The sequence below is a fragment of the Leucoraja erinacea genome, chromosome 11 (assembly GCF_028641065.1).
Source record: "Leucoraja erinacea ecotype New England chromosome 11, Leri_hhj_1, whole genome shotgun sequence".
Lineage (NCBI taxonomy): Eukaryota > Metazoa > Chordata > Chondrichthyes > Rajiformes > Rajidae > Leucoraja > Leucoraja erinaceus.
Window position 1 is genome coordinate 1,635,321 of NC_073387.1, and position 17,142 is coordinate 1,652,462.

At 45.7% G+C, this 17,142-nt stretch overlaps 1 protein-coding gene across 1 annotated transcript in view; it reads left to right on the forward strand.

Annotated features, from left to right (window-relative positions):
- Nucleotides 1–2,993: 2,993 nt before the first annotated feature.
- Nucleotides 2,994–17,142, forward strand: part of LOC129701411 (kazal-type serine protease inhibitor domain-containing protein 1-like) — a 59,619-nt gene continuing 45,470 nt past the window's right edge. Inside the window, exon 1 of the mRNA XM_055642565.1 lies at nt 2,994–4,063. Within this exon, the coding sequence (XP_055498540.1) occupies nt 3,601–4,063 (463 nt within the window). The 5' untranslated portion in view covers nt 2,994–3,600. The remainder of the gene's footprint in view (nt 4,064–17,142) is intronic.

A 17,142-nucleotide genomic window follows, 5' to 3' on the forward strand; every position in this document is an offset into this window, starting at 1 on the left:
TACTTATCTTCTTCCTTTCACTGTTTCCTCCTTTTTCTTTGGATCTCTTGAGGACAGAACAGAACAGTTTTTAGTTTAGAGATACAGCACGGAAACAGGCCCTTCAGCCCACTGAGTCCATGCCGACCAGCAACCCCTGCCCAATAACACTATCCTACACATAATAAGGACAATTGACAATTTTACCAAGCCAATTAACCAACAAACTTGTATGAGTTTAGAGTGTGGGGTAAACTGGAGCAATGGAAGACAACCCACGCAGGTCAAAGGGAGAACGTAAATACTCCATACACTGCACCCATATCCAGGAACGAATCTGCAAGTCTGGCGCTGTAAAGGCCCTGTCCCACTTACGTGACCTTGGCACGCAAATTCCACGACCTCGTCATCGCGTTGAGGCACACGGGCATCGTATGGCCACGCGGGGCCAGTCGCACTGAGAAGCGCGGAGGGGTATGTAGTTGTGCGCGACATCGCGCGGCGCTCCGAAATTTGTGTAGCAAACAAAATCTTCGCGCGCGACCGGCCTGTCACGTAACTAACGGCCAAAGTGGGACAGGCCCAAGACCCTGGCGCAATGCAACGTCTCACCTCCAACAGCAGCAGAAGCAGGTAAACGATCGGCGAGCTCGGCCTGGGGCTCACGGCCGTTGCGGTCCGGATTTGCCCCCACTTCTACTTCCAGAGCGGGGCCAAGAAAATTGAAGATAGACACAAAATGCTGGAGTAACTCAGTGGGACCGGCAGCATCTCTGGAGAGAAGGAATGGATGACGTTTTGGGTCAAGACACTTCTTTCAGACTGAAGAAGAGTCTTGACCCGAAACATCACCCATTGCTTCTCTCCAGAGATGCTGCCGGTCCTGCTGAGTTACTCCTGCATTTTGTGTCCATCTTCAAATGACGTCACGCGCTCCAGACGGCTGTGCGGGCGCATGAAGTCGCGCGCAACCTTCGCGGGAACGTCGCGCCACAACGCAACCACGAGGTCGCGTAATTAGCGTGCCAAGGACATGTAAGTGGGACAGGGGCTTAAGGCAGAAACTCTACTGCTCCGCCCAGGGTGATTATGGCAAACCTGTGGTTATGGCATCCAATAGCAGGTCCAAATAATCTACTGGAAAATAAGATAAAATCTCATCACGGTAATAAGAGAATTTTCAAGGTTCAAGGTCAGTTTATTGTTACATGTACCAATTAAGGTACAGTGACATTTGAGTCACAATACAGCCATACTAAGTGAAAAGCAACAAGACACACAGCCCCATAAATGTTAACGTAAACATCCACCACAGTGGATTCCACATTCCTCACTGTGATGGAATCAATAAAGTTCAATCTTCCTCTTTGATCTCTCCTGGTCGGGGCAGTCAAACCATCTGCAGTCGGGGCGATCAAAGCCCCTGCAGCTGACGATCGAAGCCCCCGTCGGGGTGATCGAAACTCCCGCGTCGGGGTGGTTGAAACTCTCTCCGCGGCATGGAGTTCCCGAGTCGGCCTCTTCTTACCAGAGACAGCGGGCTTCACGCTGTTAAAGTCCACAGGCCCCGTGGTTGGAGCTTCAATTCCCGGTAAAAGATCGTAAGCTCCGCGGTGTTAAAGTCCTGCGACTTGGAGCGCCCATCGGTCTCCAGGAAAGGCCGCCAACTTCACGATGTCAGTGGGGACGGAGATACGATATGGAAAAAAATCGCATCTCCGTTAAGGTAAGATGTTGAAAAAAGTTTCTGAAGAAGGGTCTCGACCCGAAATGTCGCAAATTCCTTCTCTCCATTGATGCTGCCTCACCCGTTGAGTTTCTCCAGCATTTTGTGTCGACCGACAATTTCTACCTCCTGATAAAGAATTTATAAGTGACTAGACCAAGTGCAGAATGTGTGAAAATGGGTAGACTGTGGCCTAGCGTTTGGAAGAAGATAGGAAAACCAGATTGACACAGAGACACATCGTGGGCACAAACACAAACAATAGGAAGACTTTTAGTATTATGTATAGATTTCTGTAGGTTTCTAGAATGGAAAGGGGAGTATTGGGAGCAGGGGCCTATCAAACTTCCCCTTTAATCTAAACACTGCATTTTTGAAAATCTTGAATGTTATTTTTTGTGAACATAAGAAATAGAAACCAGAGTTGCCCATTGAGCCCCTCAAACCTGCTCAAATGTGATCTACCGTATCCCTAACTCCACCTTCTTCCCTGGCCTTATACACTCAACCTCCTTTACATCAAATATAAGTCTTGGTTATGAATATATTCAGTGACTCTGCCTCCGCAGCTCTCCAGGGCAGAGAATCCCAAATGATTCATGATCCTGTCTCACTATTCCAAAATATCCTAGGTCCTGGCTCAAATATCTCGTTGACAGGAAATGTCTGACCATCACCAAAGACATGCAGGTTTGTAGGTTGGCTTGGTATAAATGGTTTCCATGCTGTATCTCTAAACTAATCTAAACTAAATCACTAAATGTCATTATTCTGAATAAACTTCAGGACCCTGTGGCGTGGGGGATCGGGTGAAGGAGTGATGTGGATGGGATGGTCTTTCTCCTAGTCTGCCTCATACATTCTGGGATGAGTAGTGTGACTGCAGGATCCACTGTGATTCGAGGCTAGGATCCACTGCAGAAACCTGTCTGGATTTCTGCAGTCACAAGTGATAGGAGCAGAATTGGGCCACTCGGCCCATCAAGTCTACTCCGCCATTGATGGCTGATCTATCTCTCCCTCCTAACCCCATTCTCCTGCCTTCTCTCCATAATCTCTGACAGTCAGGGCACACAGAGCAATTGACATGGACTGGTCGGTGTGGTGGGAGGGTGCCCTCTGGGCCTGGGTCAGCCATTGGTGGCGACAGGCCAGAGCCCTTCAACCTTTCAGACACTAATGACGGCCAAAGTTTAAAAAAAAAAAAAAAAAGTTTCTTAAATATGGTCTGAAACGTTGGCTAATATTAAACAATCACTAAACCGCTCATTCATGTTCAAAGTGATGTCATCCAAACCATTTTTTGCATTCAGTACCAGACATCAATGTCTCTTTTAGAGGACATGAGATAACTGTTTCCATTCTGATAAATCCAAGCCCGGGAATCCTTGCCATGTAAAAACCAAAGAAAGTTCGATGTTTTTATCTTACCAAATTCCATCTGGCAGCTTTAGCTGCAAGCTATTTTCCTGTGACTGGATATGAGCTTGCTGCGTGTGTGTGAGGCCGAGAGATTTGGCAAGCAGACAACACTTCATAAAGTGGAATAAAGAAGGGGAAATTATGCAGCAGATCGACAGCAGCCAGTTCCTGCTCCGCACAGCTTCTTCATGCATTTCACCGCACCACTCTTTCCTCCAGGACTGTGTGAAGTGCAGATGATTTCTTCAGAATGGCCTTGGATCTTGTGTTGACATAATATCAAGAAGTGCTGGCTTCTATCGGCTTGCACTCTTCCATTGAATCTGGTTCGGTGACTGTACATTCTTGGATGGATTTTATATGCAAAATATTTTGTTTCGATCACTCATCTTTCTGAAAGGTTGAGCGTATGTGGACAGTGACTCTGACCCAGGATATATTGAGACGGGAGTCCCTTGCATTCTGGAGCCACAATGAATTCAGTGCTGTCTGCTGCAGTAATGCTGCTCCTCACTCAGGTTGCACACAGTCTCCCCACCTTTTACCACAGGGGGTGGCTGCGGCTGTTGCACGAAGGGGATGGGTGTGGGGTGTGCCAGCCAGAGCTGTGCCCCCCGCTCGCTGTTTGTGTGGCGGGCACAGTGCAGGATGGGTGTGACTGCTGCCCCGAATGTGGCAATGCCGAGGGACAAATCTGTGACCTGGACCACACCAACCACTTCTACGGAAGGTGTGGAGAAGACTTGGAGTGCCAGCTCGACATCAATGTCCTCGTCTCTGGAGACATCCCTGAACCCCAGTGCACATGCCGATCACAGGAGAGTGTGTGTGCGTCGGATGGAATGACTTACAGCAACATCTGCAGACTGAAGGAAGCATTTCATAGTGGCAAGCATGGCAATCTCAGCCTCACGCACGATGGGCCCTGTGAATCAGGTAACCATTCACTACTCTGTCCTAATGTGCTCTTTACAGCCTTTTTCTCCAGATTGTTTGAGCATCTTACAACATCTGTTTCAATTTATTGCATCAGTGGCTTTTTTCTGATTGTGTTCCCATCATCTACCGAGAAGCAGATATTGTTCTGACCGGGTATTAACCATGTTAATATATTCCTAGATTCCGGGAATTATACATCTGACAGACAGACCCTTCACCCACATTGTCCACGTTGGCCACATGGTCACATAGTCACAGGGTATTAGATTCATCCAGCAAGCAAACAGGCCCTTCAGTCTAACGCATCAATGCTGACCATGGTGACCAGGAGAGCTACCGCCACTCATCTCCCTTTGTCCTATCTACCTTTCAACCTTTTCTATTCATGTATTTTAAATGTTGTAATTATATCTATCTCCACTACCTCCTCTGGCAGATTGTTTCATATATCAACCCACTCTCAGTGTGAAAATACTTGCCCCTCTGGTTCCCAAGACATGTATGCCCTCTAGCTTTAGAATCCTCTACCCTGGAAAGCGGACAATAACCTTTCACTTTCTCTATATCTCTCAGAATGTTATCTGTGTAACATCACCCCTTGCTCCAGGAAACAAAGCCCAGCCCTAATTATAACTCATGCCATCCATTTGCAGTAACACCCTCATGAAACTTTTCTTCACCCTTTCTAGCTAAATAACTAACTTCCTACATCCAGGTGACTAGAACAGCTCACAGTATTCCAGGTGGATTCTCACTAATGTCTTGCATGTCTTGCATGACATCCCAGTTCCAATGTTCAATGCCATGACTGATAATGGCTCGCTTGCCAACTGCTGTCTTCACCACCCTGTCTAACTGTATACACCTAAACCTCTCTATTCTACAACACTCTCCAGGATATTACCATTTACTTGTAAACCCTGCCCTGTTTTAATTGTTCAAATTGTAACATCTCACACGTGTCTGAAGTAAATTCTGTCATTTTCCCAATTGACTATATCTGTGAATTTAGATTTTCATTAAACATTTATACTGAGATTATTCAGTGCATTTCCACAGATCACATTATAATTCAGAATAAAGCTGTGTGATGTGTAGGAAGAAACTGCAGATGCTGCTTTACACCGAAGATAGACACACAATGCTGACCCGCTGAGTTACTCCAGCATTTTGTGTCTGTCCCATATGACAGATGTGTCTTACTCAATAACAATTGTTCCTCGTGTACCCTTCCAAGCTCCTACCTCATAACATTGTTGTTTGCCCTTCTCCAATTTAGCAGCGTGCTATAATGTCCAAACTTCTCTCGATTCAAAATTGTTTTAAAACTTGCGTATTTATGATCGCTATCCCAAAATGCTCATCCACGGAAACACCAGTCACCTGGCCAGGCTCATTCCTCAGGTTAGCTTAACTGTTTCAAGAAAATTCAGATTCAGATTCAGGATCAGATTACAATTTTAATTGTCATTGTCAGTGTACAGTACAGAGACAACGAAATGCATTTAGCATCTCCCTTGAAGAGCGACATAGCAAACGATTTGAATAAAAAAAATAATAGTGTCGGGGGGGGGGGGGGGGGGGGGGGGGGGGGGTGTAGGCCAGCTATCCACACAAGGTCCAGTATGTTCCTTTCTCAGGTTGGACGATCCGCTTACTGTTTCAATAAAACTTCTTGGATATACCTAAAAAATTCTGCCCCATCTAAATCTTTAGCACTGAGCAAGTCCCTGTCAAAATTGGGAAATGTTAAATCACCCGCTAAGATAACCATGTTTCTTTAGCATCTGTCGGTAATTTGTCTCCATATCTGGTCCTCCATCTTCTGCTTGCTATTGGAGTGCCTATAAGTTCAAACTCATTAGAGAGCTTGTACCTACCTTATTTCTAAGTTCCACCCATACCACCTCAGCACACAAACGCTCCAATGTCCTCTCTGATGCAGCCGTGACAGTCTTCCTAACCTGTAGTGCAAATCCTCTTTTGTCTCCCTTTACATCACGTCTGAGACATTGAAATCCAAAACGTTGAGCTGCCAGACAAGTCCCTCCTGCAACCATGTTTCCACGGTACACATAAATGCTGGAGAAACTCAGCGGGTGCAGCAGCATCTATGGAGCGAAGGAGATAGGCAGTGTTTTGTGCCGAAACGTTGCCTATCTCTTTCACTCCATAGATGCTGCTGCACCCGCTGAGTTTCTCCAGCATTTTTGTGTACCTTCGATTTTCCAGCATCTGCAGTTCCTTCTTAAACACCATGTTTCCACAATGGTCACAACATCACAGTCCCATGCGCCAATCCAGGCTCCAGGTTCATCTGCTTTCACCACAATACTCTTTCTTTGAAATAAACACACTTGAGCCCATCATCATCACCATATTCCTTCACCTCTCGCTACCTGTCCTTCCTTTGAGACTTACTGGTCCTGATCTCTACCTTCCCATCATCACACCTTCCAATTTCTGCGCTCCTACTCTGGTTCACACCCCCCCCGCCTCTCTAGTTTAAACATTCCTGAGTAGAACTAACAAACCTCCCTGCAAGGATACATGCCGCCACCATTTCAGATGCAACCCGTCCCTCTTGTACAGGTCAATGCTGCCCCCGAAGTGATCCCAATGGTCTAACAATCTGAATCCTGCTCCCAGCACCTTCTCCTCAGCCATGTATTTACCTGTCCTATCTTCCCATTTCTACCATCACTTGAATGTGACAACAGGATAATCTGGTGATTACTACCCTTGGTCTCTTGCTTTTAAGTCTGCTGCCTAACTCCCTAAATTCACTTTGCGGAACCACATCCCTTTTGCTATCTATGTCGCAGTGCCAACATGCACAATGACTTCCAGCTGCTCAACTTCTCCCTTGAGAATGGTGTGCAAGCACTTGGATCCAAACACCATGGAGGCAACACATGTGGAATCTCATTTGCAGAATATCTTGTCTATGCCCCTAACTAACAAGTCTCCTGTCACAATGGCTCTATCACACTTGTTCCTTTCCTGCTATGCCTCGGAGCTAGGCCCGGCATCACAGGCCCGACCACCGCTGTTGTAACATACTTACTGCAGGTCCTTAAGGGCATTGAAAATCCCCCTAACTTGCAACATCCTGCAGGAAGTGTCTGCCATTATCCCACCTGCCATTTCTCCAAGGCCAAAATGGTGGGAAGAACAGACTAACCTGCTAATACCCTTTCCTCAGTTCTCTCACCAAAGCCTCAGTGTTACACTTTCCCTCAATGACGTTTTCCTCACAACTGTGCCACTCTGTTCTTTATTGGCTGTTGAACCTCTTCCTCAGCCAAACACACTTTTTTTCAAATATCCCACCTTCACTTGAAACAAAGCCTTCTTTCAATCAAAACATTGTTTTCTTTCCATTCTCCTGGCAATTTTGTCTCCTCTCCTCTCAAAATGGCTGCCCACCAACTCTCTCCTCTGGGATTTAACAAAATGACAACCAGTACATTCAGAGTCATGCTCTCCAGCAGACTAAGCCACTGCCATGTAAGATGTTAGGGCTCATTGCGTGTTCACTGTAGAATGGTGCGTATCAAGCCCAGGATGAAGTTCGTGTGCTACAGAATTTTCTCTTCTCGGGAATACAAGGGAGACCTTCGTGAACTACATCCAAGTCCTTTTGGCCATAGTTCTGGCATTGATCTCTGGACTATCTCTGCTGACTGGCCCCTTGAGCAAGTGATTGAAGACGCTTCACTGGGATTGAGGGCACCTCTCCCCCAACAATGGGTCAACGGCAAGACAGCTTTCATGAGGAATCACCCAGTACAATCATTCAGATAAGCACCCCACTCCTTCTATCTGAACTTGGGAAAAGTAAAATAAAATATGGGTTGCCACACTATAGGAAGAATGTGATTTATGGGAAGAAACGACAGGAAGGTTATGAATCTACACAACAAGAATTTAAGATGACAGAAAGGAATATCAGATGATGTAAGCCACTCGGTTCTCGAGTCTGTGCTCCTTTTCAGTTCCATAACTCCTAGAAAGTGGCAATAATAGCGGTGGATGCCATATATCATGATTGCTTTCATAGGTCAGGACATAGCACACCAAGGCCAGCTCACAGCTAACAATGGCCTGATCCTTTAACACCGTTACTTTTTACCATATCTTTCATTTATTTGTACTATATCTCTCTATATCACCATCTACATCTCTCTTATCCCTTTCAGTCTGAAGAAGGGTCTCGACCCGAAACATCACCTATTCCTTTTCTCCAGAAATGCTGCCTGCCTCACTGATTTACTCCAGCTTTTTGTGCCTATCTTCTGTTTAAACAAGCATCTGCAGTCCATTCCTTCACATAGAATATAAAAGATGGGTCAATACAATAGACAATAGACAATAGGTGTGGTAGTAGGCCATTCGGCCCGTCGAGCCAGCACCGCCATTCAATGTGATCATGGCTGATCATCCCCAATCAGTACCCCGTTCCTGCCTTCTCTCCATATACCTTAACTCCACTATCCCTAAGAGCTCTATCTAAATCTCTCTTGAAAGCATCCTGAGAACCAGACTCCACCACCCTCTGAAGCAGCGAATTCCACACACTCACAACTCTCTGAGTGAAAATGTTTTTCCATTAGAAATGGCATACCACTTATTCTTAAACTATGGCCTCTGGTTCTGGACTCCCCCAACATTGGGAACATGTTTCCTGTCTCTAGCGTGTCCAAACCCTTAATAGGGTGGGAGATTGCAACCTTCTCGTGGTCCACCCTGTTTCGACAAATGCAATCAACCAGGTGTGCATATTCAAATAAGATCAAATAGAACAAGTTATCCTACAAGTTTAGGCTGTGCATAAGCAAGAAGAAGAAGAAACCCTTAATAATATTCCATGTTTCAATAAGATCTTCTCTCATCCATCTAAACTCCAGAGTGTACAAGCCCAGTCGCTCCATTCTTTTATCATATGATAGACCCGCCATCCCGGGAATCAACCTCGTGAACCTACGCTGCATTCCCTCAATAGCAAGAATGTCCTTCCTCAAGTTTGGAGACCAAAACTGCACACAATACTCCAGGTGTGGTCTCACTAGGGCCCTGTACAACTACAGAAGGACCTCTTTGCTACTATACTCATCTCCTCTTGTTATGAAGGCCAACATGCCATTCGCTTTCTTCACTGCCTGCTGTACTTGCATGCTTACTTTCAGTGACTGATGAACAAGGACCCCCCAGATCCCGTTGCACTTCCCCTTTTCCCAACTTGACACCATTTAGATAATAATCTGCCTTCCTGTTTTTTATACCAAAGTGGATAACCTCATATTTATCCACATTAAACTGCATCTGCCATGCATCTGCCCACTCCCCCAACCTGTCCGAGTCACCCTGCATTCTCATAGCAACCGCCTCACAGTTCACACAGCCACCCAGATTTGTGTCATATGCAAATTTGCTAATGTTACTTTTAATCCTTTCATCCAAATCATTGATGTATATTGTAAATAGCTGCGGTCCCAGCACCGAGCCTTGTGGTACGCCACTAGTCACTGCCTGACATTCTGAAAGGGATCCGTTAATCCCTACTCTTTGTTTCCTGTCTGCGAACCAATTTTCTCTCCATGTCAGTACCCTACCCTCAATGGCATGTGCTCAAAATTTGTCCACTAATCTCCTATGTGGGATATTACCAATGCTTTCTGAAAGTCCAGGTACACTACATCCACTGGCTCTCCCTTGTCCATTATCCTGGTTACATCCAGAAAATAAATCCAGAAGATTAGCCAAGCATGATTTCCCCTTCGTAAATCCATGCTGACTCGGACCGATCCTGCTACTGCTATCCAAATGTGCCGCTATTTCATCTTTTATAATTGACTCCAGCATCTTCCCCACCGCCGATGTCAGGCTAACTGGTGTATAATTCCGTTTTTTCTCTCTGCCGCCCTTCTTAAAAAGTGGGATAACACCCTCCAATCCACAGGAACTGATCCTGGATCTATAGAACATTGGAAAATGATCACTAATGCATCCACGATTTCTAGAGCCACTTCCTTACGTACCCTGGCATGCAGACCATCAGGCCCTGGGGATTTATCAGCCTTCAGTCCCATCAGTCTACCCAACACCGTTTCCTGCCTAATGTGAATCTCTTTCAATTCCTCCGTCACCCTAGATCCTCTGGCCACTAGTACATCAGGGAGATTGTTTGTGTTCTCCTTAGTGAAGACAGATCCAAAGTACTGTTCAGCTCACTATTTTCTTGTTCCCCATAATAAATTCACCCTTTTCAGTCTTCTAGAGTCCAACTTTGGCCTTAACTAGTTTTTTTTCCCTCTTCACATACCTAAAGAAGCTTTTACTATCCTCCTTTATATTCTTGGCTAGCTTACCTTCATACCTCATCTTTTCTCCCCATATTGCCTTTTTAGTTATCTTCTGTTGCTCTTTAAAAGTTACCCAATCCTCTGGCTTCCCGCTCATCTTTGCTATGTTGTTATACTTGATCTCTTTTATTTTTATACTGTCCCTGACTTCCCTTGTCAGCCCCCTACTCCCCTTGGAATCTTTCTTCCTCTTTGGAATGAACTGATCCTGCATCTTCTGTATTATTCTCAGAAATACCTGCCATTGTTGTTCCACTGTCATCCCTGCTAAGGTATCTTTCCAGTCAACTTTGGCCAACTCCTCCCTCATGGCTCCATATTCCCCTTTGCTCAACTGTAATACCGACACCTCCAATTTACCATTCTCCCTCTCAAATTGTGGATTAAAATTTACGTTACAACTTTACAAACACTGGATAGATTGTATTTGGAATATTGTGTGCAGTTCTGGTCACCACTCTATAGGAAGGATATGATTGCAATGGTGAGAGGCCAGGGGGAATTCAGCAAGACGTTGCCTAGAATAAATGAGTTTAATTATGGGAAGAGATTGGATGGGGTGGATTTGTTTTTGCTGTAGCAATGGAGGATGGAGGGTAACTTTATAGAAGTATATAAGATTATGAAATGCATTGATGGGGTCGATACTCAGAATTTTCCTCTCATGGTGTAGTTATCAAAACATAAACGGCCTGTACCACTTGGGCGTCATTTACGTCATTTACGCGACCGGCTAGCGTGTGGGTAGCATGTGGGTAGCGTGTGGGTAGCGAGTGGATAGCATGGAGTAGTGTGGAGGAGTGTGGTGAGTGTCTAGCCTGTTGCGTAACTGATGGCCAAAGTGGGACAGGCCCAAGACCCTGGCGTGGTGCAACGTCTCACCTCCAACAGCAGCAGAAGCAGGCAAACGATCACCGAGCTCGGCCTGGGGCTCACGGCCGTTGTTTTCCGGATCCGCCCCCACTTCTACTCCCAGAGTGGGACCAAGACGATTGGAGATAGACACAAAATGCTGGAGTAACTCAGCGGGACCGGCAGCATCTCTGGAGAGAAGCAATAGGTTATGTTTCGGGTCGAGACCCTTCTTCAGACTGATTTTGTGTCCATCTTCAAATGACGTCACACGCTCCAGACGGCTGTGCGGACGCATGATGGCGCGCGACCGTTGAGCGCCAGTCACTACCGGCCTGTCGCGTAAATGACGACCAAGTGGGACAGGTTACTTTAGGGCATCGGTTGAAGGGAATCTGGGGGGCACGTTTTTTATTTAATAGTTTGTAGTTAATATTTGGAACTCGCTGCTAGAGGAGGTGGTGGAGTCAGATATAATTATCAAGTTTAGAAGGCGCGTACGCAAACATTTGAACAGGCAAGTCATGGATGGATGCAGTCCCAATGTGGGCAAACGGGATTAGTGTAGATGGGCAAAAAGCTTGGTGTGGACATGATTGGCTGAATGACCTGTTTCAATGCTGTAATGTAATAATTCTCAACTTCGATTTACAATGAATTCTTAAACACCATCCTAAATAAAATCAACCCCAACCCGCCTGAGTAGTCCCACAAGTCACTATGTGCTTTGCATTAATTTATCCCATGTCATTTTCAACCTGACACCTACTTTCTTTTTTGTTGACTCTTGGAAACACTAACGTTAAAAGTGTTGGTTGGATTTTCATGGTTAGACTTGTCCACCAATCTCTCCTTTCTAAATCCCGGTGCTCAGTACGTTAAAGGGCCATTTGTTCATCATTATCCTCCACCAAGCCTCTGTTGGCCACAGGAATTTAAATCTGGGACTTGATGGTTGTCAGTGAACACTGGCCAGGATGCTGGGTAGAAGGTTTTTTCAGTCAAGTTTTGAATTATTCAATTATTTCAGCACCCAGGCATTTATGGAACATCTCCAGATTTTCTCAGTCCTTTGGCAAAAGGTTTCATGAATACTTGCTCTTCATCTGAATTTTCTAGCAGATAGAACTGATTCCTGGCATTTTCCCTTGAGTGTCCCTTAATTATCCTGAAATGTCTGCTGGGTTTACAGTCAACCTTCAGTCTCAGGGTGATGACATGCAAATTTATGTAGTTTAGATACATAATGTTATGTAGAGATTTAGACCCAGAGGAATATGCATGAAAGCCAAAAACTAGAGCATAAGGAAACATGATGCTTGGCAATACACAATACTTTATACTCAAATACTAAGTCAAAAATGAAATAAAAATAATAACATGAGGCCAGCGAGATATGGAAGTTTGTTGGTGACTATAACAGAACTTGATAGAACTGACAACTCAACATTCACGGTTGAAGTATTTTCAGTCCGGCTGGATGGAGCACGAGAAGGGAAACGTTTAGCAATATTGGTTAAAGAAGAAACCAGGAAACATTTGTTTGAAAGATTAACAAAGTCAGTCATTGGTCTGAAGAGGACCCTGACCTGAAATGTCATCTGTCCGTTTCCCTCCAGAGTTGCTGCCCGACCTAGTGAGTTCCTCCAGTAGTTTGCATCTTTGGAGAACATAGATAGGCGACGTTTTGGCTCCAGACCATATTCTCTGGAGAAGCAACCTGACACAGCATTCTGTGTCTTTTTTTTTGAACCAACATCTGCAGTTCCTTGTATCTCATAACAAATTACGCCCAATGTGTTGAATCTACGAACAAAACTTGAGCAGTTTAATTGCTGGAAGTGTGCTTTAGCCCCCTAAATGTTAGATACAAGAAAGTTTCTGACATTGCACAGTAATATGGATGCAATACCACAGGATTTCAATAATCTTAACATTACCTGGGTCGGTTACGGAGCATATCGTACAAAATGGGGCAGAATCCTTCATGTGCTTATGAGGAGACTTCTTTAATGAGCATGCAGTACATGGCCAACAGAAAAGAGTATGGTCTTTGGTTTAGTTTTAAAGAATGAACCAGAACAAATGAAGGAGACAGCTCTGTAAGGTTTGGCATAGTTATGGGAAAGGACAAAGACATCTGGAATAATTGGTTAGAGTTGACACTACCTGGCAGCAAGTTTCAATAAACATGAAGGAGAACAACCAGTTCATGGCAGAACTTAAGTAGGTGTTCAAGGTTAGGAAATAAAATTCAGGCACAGTATGTTCGCAACAAAAAAACAGAGAGAGGTCGTACTCCCGGACATCCCATATATACCCAGGCACAAGGACAAGAAATAAATCGTGGACAATTGTCAAGAGCTCCACGCAGCAGCAAACTAGAAGGATCCAAAACTGTGCCGTGAAAGAGGATATCAAATGAAAACATTGATAAGCCGTGAACAGGACAGGAAACTAAAAGGCAACGGTGAGGACAGGGAGTTGAGGGTCTTGCCATTGATACTGTCCCCTTACATTCAGCTTCACAAAGTCCAACACCTCTTGTTCATATTGGCCAAATCAGAGGTATCGCAAAATGGAGGATCTTGCAGTTGCATCAAAGCAAAATGCTCTGCTATAGGATCTTGCAGTTGCATGGCCTGTTTGGTCTCTTTCTGTGGAAAATATCAAGCGGTGAACGGGCACCATAAAGTCTGAAGCCTAGATAGATGGGCAGGATAAGGTGCGCACTAGATGTCCTTCCTTTGTCTAAATTCATGAGGACATTGCTCAGAGGTGTTGCAAATACATGATGATGATTAGCCGAATGGAGGAGGAGTTGCAAGTACCGTTAACAATGCTGCTGTATACTCAGGACTGTTTACAATTACCTGGGCAAATGTTTCTTTTCATATGCAAGTCCTGTTAACTGAGTACCTGCTAGAACTTTCTGCAGACACAATGTAATGGGGTACTTTGTGATTGGGTTGGGGAACTGTCAATAACTGTATAACGCAATCGATATTTGTGATTGGTTTGTAGGGGCTACCACCCCCATCTAGATTCACGCCACAATGACCTATAAAACAGTGAAGGGTACTGAACATTATGTGCTTGGATTTTATTAAGGTATTTGATAAAGTCCCTCATGCTAAGATGCAAGGCATCCACGGTAACTTAGCAGTCAGGATTCACATGGCCCCGTCGCGCAGAGAAGGTCAGGCTTTCCCCTCTCCCTTGCAAGGGTCTCGTCAAATTGCCTAAGGAACCTTTCCTGAACAAACGTGACAGATTCCATTCCATCTAAGCCTTTAGACTGTAGAGATATAGCGTTGAAACAGGCCCTTTGGCCCATTGAGTCTGTGCCAACCAGCCATCAGTACACTAACTCTATCCTATAGACTAAGGACAACTTACAATTTTTTTAATCAATAGACAACAGACAATAGTGCAGTAGTAGGCCATTCGGCCCTTTGAGCCAGCACCGCCATTCAATGTGATCTTGGCTGATCCACAATCAGTACCCCGTTCCAGCCTTCACCCCATATCCCCTGACTCCACTATCTTTAAGAGCCCTATCTAGGTCTCTCTTGAAAGTATCCAGAGAACCGGCCTCCCTCCGAGGCAGAGAATTGCACAGGCTCACAACTCTCCGTGAGAAAAAGTCTAAAGGGCCTGTCCCACGAGCATGCGACTCCATATGGCAAGCGTGACCTAACATGGTCGCTTGAGCCGTACGGCCTCGCGGGGCCGGTCCCACTTCGATCGCCGGAGCCGTATGGAGTTGTGCGGAGCTGGGCTCCGAAAAACTGACCATGTTCAAAAATTCCACGCGACAATGGCCTGCCGGCCCGCCGCTGCCTCAATGCCGTACGCACCGCCTCGACACCGTATGTCACGCGCGAACTTCCCGCGCACCGCTCAAACTTCACGTCACTCTATCAACCTTCGTGCGGCCCCCGCTTCCGGTTTGGTCGCGCTTGTCGCATGCAGGCGCATGCTGGTGGGACCGGACCTGTAAGGGGATCACTCGATCTCCGCGCGGCTCCCGCTTCCGGTTTGGTCGCACTCGCCGCATGCAGGTCGCATGCTGGTGGGACCGGACCTGTAAGGGGATCACTCGATCTCCGCGCGGCTCCCGCTTCCGGTTTGGTCGCGCTTGTCGCATGCAGGTCGCATGCTCGTGGGACAGCCCCTTAAGTCGATAAACCTACAAACCTGTATGGCTTTGGAGTATGGGAGGAATCTGATGCACCTGGCGATGACCCATGTTGGTCACAGGATGAATGGACAAACTACATACAGAGAACACCCTTGGTCACGATCGAACCCGGGTCCCTGGCGCTGTAAGGCAGCAACTCTTCCCGCTGCGCCACAGTGCTGCCACTGTATCGACAATGTGAGGTCTTGAACATCGCCCAGTCTACCAACTCTGAGCAGTCCCAGAGTTGTTCCACTGCCCTCCGTCTGACCAGCAACACGCAGTCCTCACCACAACGTTACTGCGGCACCACTGTGCCACATGTGGCCCTTGGCAACATGGCAGTCCCAGTCTATAATGGGAAGGTAAAATATCCTTACTATGTAAATCCTATCATTCTTGCAACTAGATAGGGGCCTATGGTTCAACCCCAACAAGTTGATCATCTTTTTAATTCTAGTGTCAAGAGTGTTTTATTATCATAGGTTCCAAACTGAAACTATGAGATTCTTAATTACAACAGCACAACAGATATGTAAACATAGTTCTCTGTAAAACCCCCACTAAACAACAGCAAAGTGTGCAGTATATATACTGTATAAAGGAAACAAACAGACAAATAAATAGCAATAATAGAGCAAAAATACAGTCCCCAGGTCTATATAGTTTGGAGTATCTGGAAGTTGTAGTGTTTAATAGCCTGAAGGTTTTAGGGAGGAAACTACTCCTGAACCTGGACGTTACAGTTTTCAGGCTCCTGAATGAGGGATCCTGAAATGAGTGTGTGGCCAGGGTGTTGTGGGTTTCTGATGATGCTGGCTGCCTTTTTGAGGCAACAACTCTTGTAGATCCCTTTGATGGTGTGGAGGTCAGTGCCTGTGAATAGACTGGACAGTGTTCACCACTTTCTGCAATCTTGTTCATTGCTGGATGTTCGAGTTACTGAACCAGGCGATGATACAACCAGTCAATATGCTCTCCACATGTGGCATTGGTGGGCTTTCTTTATGATTGCATCAATGTGCTGGTCTTTAGAGATATTCACAGTTCTTCAGCGATATGCACACCCGGGAATTTGATGTTTTTGACTCTTTCCACTACCGTCCCGTCGATAAAACAGGTTTGAGGATCCTCGTTCTTCCTCTTCGTAAGTCTGCAATCAGTTTCTTGGTATTACTGATATTAAGAGCAAGGTTGTTGTTCTGGCAAGATTTGACCAGTTGACCTCCACCCAATGCTCAGGCTCATTGTCATCTAAAATTCATCCAACAACGGTGGTGTCATTGGCAAACTTGAAGATGGAGTTCGAACTTTGTCCGGCTGTACAGTCATGAGTATAGAGTGAGTAGAGCAGGGGGCTGAGCAAGCAGCCTTGAGGTGCTCCCATGCTGATGGTTATTGAGGAGGAAGTGTTGCAGCCAATTTATACAGGTTGTGGTCTGTTGATGAGGAAATCAAGGATCCAGTTGCAGAGGGATGCGCAGAGACCCAGTTCTGTGAGCTTGGTAACCAGTTTGGAGGGGATGATGATAGCTGCTGTCTATGAACAACAGCTTGACATATGTGTTTTTATTGTCAAAGTGGTCCAGTGCAGATTGGCCAGAGAGATCGCATTCTCTGTTGACCTGTTGTGGCAGTAAGCAAATAGTTTCAGGTCACAGTTCTGGTTGAGGAAG